At 43.1% G+C, this 11,347-nt stretch overlaps 1 protein-coding gene across 2 annotated transcripts; it reads right to left on the minus strand.

The window, feature by feature from the left end:
• Positions 1-510: 510 nt before the first annotated feature.
• Positions 511-11,065, minus strand: capzb (capping actin protein of muscle Z-line subunit beta). Of its 2 annotated transcripts, XM_052076705.1 has the most exons (10): positions 10,838-11,065; positions 6,627-6,716; positions 4,644-4,765; positions 4,034-4,147; positions 3,808-3,949; positions 3,562-3,678; positions 3,426-3,491; positions 3,214-3,290; positions 2,583-2,684; positions 1,230-1,441 (listed from the first exon to the last, which is right to left on the minus strand). In XM_052076705.1, the coding sequence occupies exons 1-9, from the start codon at positions 10,838-10,840 to the stop codon at positions 2,591-2,593; spliced, it is 825 nt and encodes a 274-aa protein (XP_051932665.1). In that variant the 5' UTR covers positions 10,841-11,065; the 3' UTR covers positions 1,230-1,441; positions 2,583-2,590. The 2 variants fall into 2 exon arrangements, with proteins under 2 accessions (XP_051932666.1, XP_051932665.1); XM_052076706.1 differs by lacking the exon at positions 2,583-2,684 and having other exon boundaries at positions 511-1,441; positions 10,838-11,061.
• Between the last annotated feature and the right edge of the window lie 282 nt (positions 11,066-11,347).

The following is an 11,347-nucleotide window of genomic DNA, read 5'->3' on the forward strand; positions in this document are numbered from 1 at the left end:
CTTGAATTTTGAGATCAATCAAGATGCTATCAAAGACTCAATCTTGAGTCTCTTCCGCTCAGTCTCTGACAGAATATTAATGTCACCCTGCTCAAGAGTAAGTTATTTTTCTCAAAGCAGAAGAGCCTCAATTGAATAAGGTGAAAAACAGGCCTATGCAACAATTATGGTATTGAATGGTGAAATGTCCTTTTGGTTGTACTGTAAATTAGAAGTAAAATGAAGCAGTGGTCTACGTCATACATATATAACATGTTAACTGTCGCTAGAACTCTGCAGTACGGATGGACATTTGACTGCAATGACTTTGTCAACTTACAGGGATTTAGATTATTTTTAATAGGAGAATCGGCTGCATGAAGCCGATTAATTGGATTTTACACCAAAAGGTGAATTAAAAGCGCGTCTGCTTTTGCAGCAACAATTCCACACAATCAACTACATTTGTAACATTCAATCAATCGATGGTCCATCCCTAATCGTCTCTCCTATGAAGAAACAGAAGAAGGGTAGCTTTTTTTACTTTATTGTTGCTGGAGGCTCTAATACAATATGAATCATAAGCTTTACAAAATTAAAACAAAAACAAAATACAAAGTTTCCCCTCCAAAATGGAAACGGTCAAAGGTTTCCACTGACAAAAACTGTGACCCCCAACAAAGACATAGAAGGTGAGCAGAGGGAAAAGTTAAGATACTGTCAAGAGGTCATGTTATACACATTGTGGCAAGGTGGTAGGGGGGGGTCATTATTATGGCGGTAAGTATTTTCCACTGACTGCAACTCCCGCTTACACACGGGCTCACATGCATGCCGACAGATGATGAGTAAAAATCTTCCGACACAAGGCAAAAGCCTCCATGTGAGGGGAAGATTAAAACGACAGTTATCAATTTGGACAGAGAAATCTAAGGTTGTGTTCAAGGAAGAAACGTGATCACGACGATGCCACTGAGAGCACAACAGCCTGTGCACGTTTATCTCCTCGACTGAGAGGAAATAAAGATCGTTCAGTTCCAAATGACTGAGGACATCGCGGAAATGGGGGGGGCTTGGGGTATTAGTACTACACCGACCCTCACGCTGCAAGACTATCATTAACCGTCATAATGCTATCTTTAGTTTCGGGGAACATGGAAGGGAGTGTGAGTGAATGGCTTCAGAACATGGAGAAATACATGAAAACAACCAAATTTAACAGGAGAAAGGGGCGAGAGAAAAGCGAAGCATTTTCTCTTTTTTTTTTTTTTTTTTCTTTCCCACAAATAAACAAGAGTGCAGCGAGAGAGACAGACGCGGGAAAATTAACATGAGAAGAGAGGGCGGAGAGAAACGGACAGAACAGTAGCATCTCTAGCTTTGGTTTTTCAGTTTGAGCGCCTTGAACAGTTCGCTTTGGAGAGCCTCCTGCTTTGACTTGTCAGCCAGAGATGTAACACTCCTGCAAGGGAGAGAGACAGACAGACAGACACGCATGACAATCAATCAATCAGTCAGTGTGGGCACAAAAACAAGAAGAAAACAAATCTCTGTAAGAATGTTAGTACAGTATAAATTGTCTAAGTCCGGTTTCTCCTCCTGAGTAAGAAAGCAGCATTCACCTTGCCACACGACAAACTTCCTCAGCAATCAGGTCGTTTCAACTTCAAATATATCAAACCGCATTGTACCGTTGCGCCTTCTCATGTCCCAAAATATTAGAAACACCTCGGAGTAACTGCAATTCAGTCCCGCTGTGATATTAAAGCCAAGTAAATTAACACTTCAAATTCTTGAGTGACATTCAAAACTGCGTATTATCGCCTGGCAGAATTTATGATCTTGCCCTTGTATTCTTGGATCACGCAGGTGTGCCTAACGTGGTCGATGAGAAGGTGCGTCTTATTTTAAAGGCACTTGAGGAACGTGTGGTCGGTTGCTACAATAGGAAGCTAGTAAAGTGCATTTCAGTGATGTTTGCTTCCTCACAGGCGCCAACTGTAACTAAACACAGTTACCAAAATAGAAATTCAATGCAGTTATGTCCATATGGTCACACTTTATACAGGGTTGTTCCTGCGCTCAAAATTGCGCTGCAGTTTCAGCATTGTACCAATACGGAGGCGCTATATCAAAAGCCGTGCACATGAAAGACATGAAGCGAGTACTGAAGAAGAAACAGATCAAATCATGTTTTTTTTATCCCCCCCCACCCGCTAGCGATGCTATCGGCGTCCTGATGGTCCAGAGTAGATTTCACAAACAGGTAAATATTGGAAGTACGTTTCCTGTAAAAGAAAGTGTGTCGGATGAATTTACAGAATACATGCACGTCATGGTGCATGGTTAGGATGGAACCACCCCTGCATTAATTTGGGCCAGGAAAGCCCTTGACTTTATACATACGGGGGTCTCTTTTTGAAGGCTTTCTTATTTTGGGAATTTCGGCTATTAAGCACCACTCGGGGGTCAAGCTGCAACTGTTTTGGCTCATTGCCTGGTATTTTGTTTTCAGGTAAACAGGACCAACAGAACTGAGCGTCAGTCCCGCTCAGCTTTTAATGTTTTCCACACACGTGCACACTCCTCATGCCAGGCTGTACCTCCGGCCCTAGTCAATGAAGATCTGACGCTGGGTGAGGACCTGCGACAGCTCCCTCTGGAGCTGCCGGTACTTTTGGTTATCAGGCAAAGACTCAATAGATCTAGAGCGGAGATAAGAGGAGGGTTGGAGGGAAAGGTTTATGCGGTGGACAGAACATGGAAAAAGCAATGCTTGAAATATACAAAAATAGAAATACAGAAAGGTTGTGGAGATTGGGGGAAGAGGACAGGCTGTACATTAAAAAAAAATTAATGTAGAGATGCTATGAAGCCTCAGGAGACAGAAATCAGTACAATTCCCCACAGTATTTTTTTAAAAGGTATTTTGTGTTCAGTCTCAATTTTGCATCAGAGACGACTCATCAAGTGTGCATTTTTTTTTTTTTTAGGGTGGCGGGGGAGATCAGACGGATCTGTTAGATGTCCGTAATGTTGGGAATTGCACAGATTTTGACTCCTGGGCATTCCAGGAAATCATGAGGGTTGGCACCTCTCTAAAATTAGCTTCAAGCAGATATAAGGTCTGAAACAAAGAAGGAAACAAATAGGATGAGTGTTCTCAGTAGGAGCTGTGGCTGCTGGTGCTTTTTCAAGGAAACGAGAGAACACCAATCCCCTTATAATCCTTACCTAAGTCCGTTGACAATATCCTTAGTTTTCCCAAAGTAGATATCATTCAGTGTGGAGCGAATCTTGTTCTCCATTTCCTGCAACGAGACATGGCAATGCTTAATGGGAGAATAAGCAAACAGATTACTCAGGAAGTCTTAACGTTGATGCAGTAGATTAAAGGAAAAAAAAAAATTAAGATCATGAATCAGTCTGCTCGTCACTATACTGACTTCGACGAGACGGCCGATGTTGGCGATGTGGGGTGAGGACTCTCCAACTGTATCGTCTTTTTCCGCCTGCGGAGAAAAAAAAAGTGAGTTGACGTGAGGCAGGTCAAGTTAGTCGCGCTCAAGTTTGACAGCGTACTTGTCTTGTGAGGCTACCGCCCAGATTCATGGTGCCAGAGTCACTCTTAGTCGTCTGAAGCCACAACATGACGGTGGAGGTGAGTTTGTAGTGCGCGTTGCGTCCAGTGGACTTTTCCTGAAAACGTCAAGATCACAACTTGCTGAATGGTGCATCTTGGATTCCGCTGTTGTTTCAGAAGAGTTCTTCTCTGTTCTGCAATTTGGCAAACTTACATGCACAGGACCAGTGAGACTCGAAACTCACCTGCACCTCTACGACATGGATGGAGTCCCAACACCCTTTGATCTTTTTGGATCCATCGCCAGCCTTTTTGATGAGAATAACGCCAGCGAAGCCGTGGTCCAAATCCCAAAGGTACACTGATGAGACCCCACCCTCAAAGTACCTGCAAACAAATTTGGGAGTTGCACGAGGGTGAATGTATTAGTGTGTGTGCGAGTCTTTTTTAGTTTATTTCATGTAAACTCACAGGTCTCTGTACTGATCAAAGGCGTTATTGGCTTCGACCTCCAGTTTCCTCAAGCGAGATGAAGGCATGGCACCGTCTTCAATGGGAGGGTCATACTTATTACTCCACGGGGATCTAAAGTACCAGGAAGTAGAACTTTTTAAGTGTTCAAAGTACATAAAACTTTGGGGATCACGGGAAATGAAGTAAACCTGTTTATGTTATTCAACACTTTTTTTTCTCATTGAAAAAAGCTGATTAAAATGATAGTTCTATGTCAATATTTTTTTATATTTAGATTAGCATGTCTGCGTATGACAAAACAAAATATCCATATGCTCTTGTCTGATGAAAATGTATTATGAGCATGTCGGAAAAAACGTACTGCACAGATGCAGCAGTTGCATTTAACAAAGAAAATCCCTTTACAAGCACACCGAGTTGCCTTATGTATAAAATGCGCAACATAAATAAAGCTGCCTTGCCTTGCATTTGACCATGTTTGCCTCACCAACAAATGTATGATATTTATCTACATACACATTGGTAATTTGCTGTGTCCTTGTAGCCGTTTTAAGTCTCGTGAGAGGTCTCGTTTCATCCATGACCCTGTTGCAGTAACGCTCTCTACCTGTAGGAGTCACCATCCCGATTGTAATCACAGAGCAGATAGTCTTTGCCCACAGCCTTGTCACGGGCGATCTTCAGGGGCTGGTCCACGGAGGAGAGAAGGTCCTCGCACAGGCTGGGCACCTGGACAAAAATACATGGAGAAAAGCTTTGCAAGGTTTTCCAGAATCAACACGAGAGTGTGGCTGCATCTCGAGGAGAGACCAGGGGCCAAACTGACAGTTCGAGAGCAAAACAAAAACTCCCAGGGTTCTCGTGACAACATGACACGCAAGAGAAAAGAATACCTCCATTTAAGGCAAGAAATGGTTGAATGTCTCCTACTGACATTCCAGCTTCCCTTAATAAGCAGAGGAGGAATAAAATATCAGTAGGAAACATTATATCTTGGGGATAAGGTGGTACAAATTACTTCTCACAGACTGACATGGACCCTTTATGTCCACTGCATCGTTGCACAAACACAAAAGAGGCCCTGTTTTCCCTGAAAAGGAGCCCACATTCCCAATTCCAAACACACAGGAACACACGCACGCACGCACACCTGCCAGCAGGCTGGCCTAAATAAAAAAAAAAATAAGGAAAGGAAGTGAGTGTGCAGGACAGAAAAGTGATTTCAGGTGACTTAAAATACCCGATACTTGAGATGGGGCCAAGATGGCGAAGCTCAAAGTTCCGTCCAGCCAAGATGGGTAGAAAAAAAAAAGTGATTGGCAGCAACGATAATAATCACTAATTACTATACACAGCGGGGAGAGAGGTCGAAGGTGAGGGGCAAATAAGGTGAGCAGGTGGGGTGGTGGGCGAATGTAATCCACCGCAAACAAGATGTCGCACTGGGAGTGTGACTTCATTTGTTTTCCTCCTAGCTTGGATTGTTCCGGTAAAACACAGCAAGGCTATGTTCACACTGCAGACAAGATAGTCAATTTGGATTTTTCTATTTTTTGATTGATTTTTTAATGGAGTTGTGACAAAAACAAATGCAACTTCCCGTGTCGCTGAAATGACATGGATGCACATAAAACAAACGGAACAATGTTTACATAAGTAAATGTTAGGGCCCGACTAAATGATTCCTCCGTCGTTTATTTTGGTCGACCTTTTCCAAATAATACTAATCAGTCTAAATTTTGCTGATTTCCCCCCCTCCCCCATGAAACAGTTGAAATAAACGCTGTTCAGTAGGTAAGGTAAGAAAGTGAAGGACATGCATGGTGGATGGAATGTGTGTGCGTGACATCCTTCTCCATCCTCCGCTAAGCCCATTAAGATGCAATGTATGCATGCTTAATGCGGAAAATTCATGTTAACAAAATCTATATTTCAAAATGCATCAAGGACCTTGTCCTGCATATTAAACAAAGATCACTGAACAATTATAGCTCTGAATTAACCATCTTTAGGATTTTTTTTAAATGCGGAAATATAAATAGTCTAATGCAGTACCGTTACAATTTATGGTATGTTGGGGAGCAGAGTAGCTGTCTTCCAATCAGATTCTTTTTGGTTTGACTGGTGTCTTCTTACGACCTGTCGTCAATACATCACGACGGTGCTTAACAAATGTAGAACAAAACCCAACCATTCAAAAATGTCATTATCATTATTATTAGCCATGAAGGTGTGTCAATTTTTGAGTCATTTTCAAAAAACATTTTCATCCAGAAAAAAGTTTTTTTTAAAAGTTCAGTTTGAACCATGACTAAACAGATGTCAAATGAGAGTTATTTTCTTGCATACTTGAGCATTTTCTTCTCTGAGAAACTGAAGCAAGTGTGGGTACAAAAAGTTAGATTCCGTTCGAAATGCCTCATTCCTGTTTAAAATTGTAAAACATATGAAATTTGGACGATTTTTAACAGGTGGCCTAATAAATCTATTAGGCACCGCAATTGTCCCCACAATGGGTAACACCTCTAAAACTTTGGCGTGAGACCACCCCACAGAGGGGAGGAAATTCTGACAAAATAAGCAGACTCACCAGGTCAATGAGGTCGCTGAGGTTCCTCTCGATCTGTTGTGGCGGCAGACGCCGCATCAAGTCCAGAGCACAGTCTAACTGCTGTTCACTCTGAAAAACACAACATTTGGATCAGTCAGATCGAGAAGGCTGCTTGTGTCCAGATAAACACGGGCCATTTCAAAACCCGACCGACCTGCCTTGGTTTGCACTGTTTGCGTTCAAAGCTTTCGATCTGCTCCCACAACTATTGTAGGCTACAAAACGTTCGCCATCAACCAAGAGCGAGTTATCCTCAGAGTAAATTATTTCATTCTCAGCATAGAATTATAATAAGAAAACCTTTATTAGTCTCACAACGGGAAATTCCCAATTCACAGGAGCAAAATTATGAAAGGGAGAAGTAGAAGAACAAAATATAGGAGCTGCTGTAAAGGCAGCCACTCTCGCTGCGCCGTCTTGAAGTCAAAATAACAAAATAATACAACAACACATAAGACAGACACAGCTGAAGAGTGGCTGCTGTCCGTACGAGTGTGGAGGCCTGTGGGAAAAAAAACCACACACACACACACACACACACACACACACACACCCTTTGCAGGCCAAGTGCCACTTGCCCTGTTTAAGTGCACTCAGAACATTTCCAGCTTCAGCATGAATAGCACTCACATCTTGTCACGTGAGCATTGTCCTAGTAAAATATGAATTAGCAAGTCGAGTCTTCACAAGCACTCCTTTAGTGTGGTTCAGCCTTCATTGATGTTCCAAAAAAGTGTGTGATGGAGTCTACTTTTTTTTATTTAGTGCAACAATTTTGTTTGATGAAGATGCAAATCAAAACAGTTGAAACGATACCTGTATAGTTTAAGGAATACGGTGTAGAGTCCACTCCTCATTAGGTTACGTTGGTCTTTGTTGCAGGTGTGTATTTTCTGATGCGTTTGCTTACTTGTGACATGAATAAAAGCTGCTGCGATTGGCTATAAACGACGATTGGTGAGGCAGCACACAGTTCGTCTTTCATGTTTATCGATTTCAGTGTAATCATTCCAAGGTAGTCATTTTGAAGACTTTTTTGTTTGCGCCACAGGCAAAAAGAATGAATAACGTTCACAGCCATCTAACAGTCCCATGGACAGCGTTGGACCACTTCCGCTCGCAAGACACTGACGACCATTCACACTCCCCTTTACACCTCCGGTCACAGTGGGAATCGAGCTTACACTTCCTGCAGGGAAGTCAGCCGTGCGGATCGACGACCACACGACTGTACTTCATTAACAAATATGGGTAGTGGAAGTGGGAAAAACACTGGCGCCTGGACTTATGTGTTTAGTTACATCAGGTTTGTACAAGCCGACTAGAAATCATGTTACGGCGTGCGAAAGTTGGAAATGTAAACGAAAGGGGACTCCGATGACTTGAATAGCCGCTGGAAGAGTTGTGGGGATAATCAATTCTCAAATGATTCAAAAGCGACAACCCAAGATCTGAGGTCAGAATGAAAAGTGTCTATTAAGACTGGAAGTGAGAACAGAGGAGTACACAGCAAAGTCTCACCCAGGGGGGATTCTCTTCCTTAAATATGCAGTGGAAAACAGAGCAGACCAGCCACGACACGAAACGCTGGGGAATGCGGAGAAAAGCAAACTGTAGGCGGCTATGGAAGAGTGAAAGGGCACAAAAACACAATGGTGGAACTTTGACTGATTAGGAAAATCCATTCAGGGACGTTGTTCAACCTCTGTATTATTCATACAGAGTTCCCCTTTAATGCTTCTTGTGTCACAAAAAGAAAACAAAATCAGATTAGCACGCACTTTTTCTCTCTTTTCTTTTTTTGAGTGATGAACTGAGCTTCTGTGAGTGGATGTCTCACGTGATATGCTGATGTCGTGCGAGACATCATACATGATTGAAGTTCATCTTTTGGAATAAGTGCAACTAAAAAGACCGAACACTGGCCCAGAGTTGATCCTGATGCTTGCTGAACTGAAATTTGCTGTCGTGATAGATGTTTTAAGATTGCAAACGGCCAACAATTAACTGGTTTGCACAGCGATACAAGAATGGACACATTAGAAGGAGGGATGTGTCGTTACCACTGTGCTTACGCTTTCATTTGAATGCTTAATATTTTTGGTCTTGAAGTGGTTTTCATACGTGTTCACGCTAATTTTGACTTAACTAGTGCTTTTGCTTAAGATTCCTTAAGTAACTTACGGCGTGAAGGCTCTCATGCACTTTCCCGACCGTGACTCCCCACACTTCGCTTTTTTTTTTTAATTACAAAAAAAAACACACACAATATACTGTATATACTATACTAGTATGACTTGAAAGCAGCTGGCTGGAACTCACTTCACATCTGGAAATGTTTATAGTAATTTTTGAATGGCCGTTATGCCTGTAATGTTGCGATGCCGTTAACCTGTGATTCAAATTTCAAACTGCAGCAAAACTTGAGGCAGACGGTGCCACTAACGAAAACTAGATGCAGAAACCCGCCCAGTGTGCGATAGTTCAGTTACGGTCTAACAAAGCATCTTTGTGAAGTCGCACGACTTCCATGCAGACCACCACGTAGCATTATTCTGTTCAACACCAGCACTGCAACTGGAGTTCAGAGCATGTGACAGCGATCCCATTAAACCTTATATTTGAAACAATGAAATAATTAACGTTCTTCATCGTAGATAAGTAAATGTCGGTTGGCAATGACTAGTTTAAGTGCACCCAATACATTAAATGTAACTTCTAGAAAGAGAGTAGATATAGAAGCGTGCCATTGCAACAGATGGGACTCTTATAACCATTCAAACGCAATTCACTGAATTTCGTCCAGCTTCCTGTAAACATTTTCATCAAAGACGACCCTTAACAAAACACTTGTTTCAAGGTCATGTCAAATTTACTGCAATGTTTCTTTTCGCCTCGTCTTAAAAGTCGCTTTCAGCCGATGCGTCAGGATGTTCACTCAGACACCTGCGCCTCCTTTGACGTTGTGTTTAGCAGTGCTCCCGTCTTTGAGTAAACACTAGTTCGGAGCAACAACTCTGAGGTTAGAGGGGGAGCTGAGCTAGCAGGATGGATGAAGTGAGGCCGGGGAGAGCAGGCGACTGGAGAGACGGGACAGCTGCTTGTACCAGTTCGGCAAGAAGACATGGAGTGTAAACTTTGGGGAATGGCAATTCAGGACTTTCAGTAATTTCCCCCTTATGGATTTCATAAGGGGGAAATTCACAAACACTCTTCTGTAAAAAAAACAAAACAAACAAACATTGCACACAGAACCAGATGGCACACGAACAAGAATGCAAGGAATGATGTCCACAGTGAAAGGGGTGTGAGAGATTGGGCAGGGGTGGTTGGTTTGGTGTATTGCTCAAAGGCACCTCTCAACATTCGTCAGGACGTGGACTAGACTCAGTCCAGAAACATGTTGACATTTTTTGTTGCAAACCCAAAGTCCTTTGGAGAAGAAGCTGCAGGAAAAGTTAGACATCAGCTCCTGCCGACCAAATAAGAAATTCAATGGCTCTGACTGTCATGTTTGAAACATGGGCAAACTGTATTCGAGGTGATTGGTCTGCAACAACAACAAAAGCATTGTTTTGAGATGCTGGCTTTCTTCAAGGTAAGCAAAATAAGAAAACTGAGAACAAACTAACCAGACAAACTTCAAGAATGACCACTTGAGATTGACAGCCAGCTTGTCATGATAGCGAATGTTGGGAGCAGCCCAATCTTAATATAGCAACGGGCACCGCGTTGGGCTATTTTAACCTGCGTGTACGTGGGTGGTACACGAGCAGTGGGCTGAGTTCTGCGCGTGTGTTGTATCGGGACTCCACTCAAATCCATTTCACGAACTCGTGTCAAATCCAAAACATCCTGTGCTAACTTTACGCCTACGGAGCTAAGCTAATAGCTAGCTCACAAACTAGCTGGAGGAAGCTGCTGTTCGCTTGGCCATACGTTAAAATGTATTTTGTTTCACGTTACGTCTAAAATGATCGCGGCGGTAATTAACGCGTATGTAACTTATTGTCAACTCTTCGGTCAACTCCAGCTGTTCCTATCAGGTTACTAGCAGCTAGCAGCTGGCAGCTCCTGCTAGCGTTAGCTTAGCCCCGCGTAGCACCAATAGCTGCTAGTTAGCCACTAGCCCAAGCAAAAGTCTTCCCCCTCTCGTTCGCTCGCTCCAGGTCCAACCGCGCGACCCTTACCATGTCTGCGGCGTTCTCAGCTGCGCAGGGGAGGCACAATATCACCGGTGACTGTACGCCTTATAACCTTCGAATGGTTTGTCAAAACGCTCTTCTCGCTTTCTTGTTTTTTTTTCTGTCCCCCGCGGAAGATGTTTTGTTCGCCTCTCCCTCAGTGAACCCAGCCCTGTCAGCGAAATTCACTTCCTCAACCGGTCTTACAGGAAGGAAAGGCTGCAGTCAGTAAACGGGCCTCGGTTGCGTGTCCGGGTCAGTCGGGACCTTCTCCGTTCTAACCAATAGCGACAAAGCAAGAAAGGCATTGCCAAGTATGGCAAGAGAGGAGTGGTGGGTGCACTTGGGCTGTGCGGTTACTTTCTCACACTGCATTGGCATTCTTCTTGCAGAGTCGAGACTTTTTCACGAGCCTTTCGGAGTCGGGACCTCAAAGTCGGAAACAGTTTTTGAATTATTTCATTCATGACTCTTGTTGTTTTTAACAGACACCCGCATCGATGTTTAACACCCATG

The sequence above is a fragment of the Hippocampus zosterae genome, chromosome 9 (genome assembly GCF_025434085.1).
Source record: "Hippocampus zosterae strain Florida chromosome 9, ASM2543408v3, whole genome shotgun sequence".
In the NCBI taxonomy this organism is placed as follows: Eukaryota; Metazoa; Chordata; class Actinopteri; order Syngnathiformes; family Syngnathidae; genus Hippocampus; species Hippocampus zosterae.

Coding starts and splice junctions, on each gene's coding strand:
- capzb (XM_052076705.1), bottom strand. Junction 4,148..4,643: donor CGGGATGGTGACTCCTACAG/GTAGAGAGCGTT, acceptor CTGGTACTTTAG/ATCCCCGTGGAGTAATAAGT. Junction 3,950..4,033: donor TTTGATCAGTACAGAGACCT/GTGAGTTTACAT, acceptor ATTTGTTTGCAG/GTACTTTGAGGGTGGGGTCT.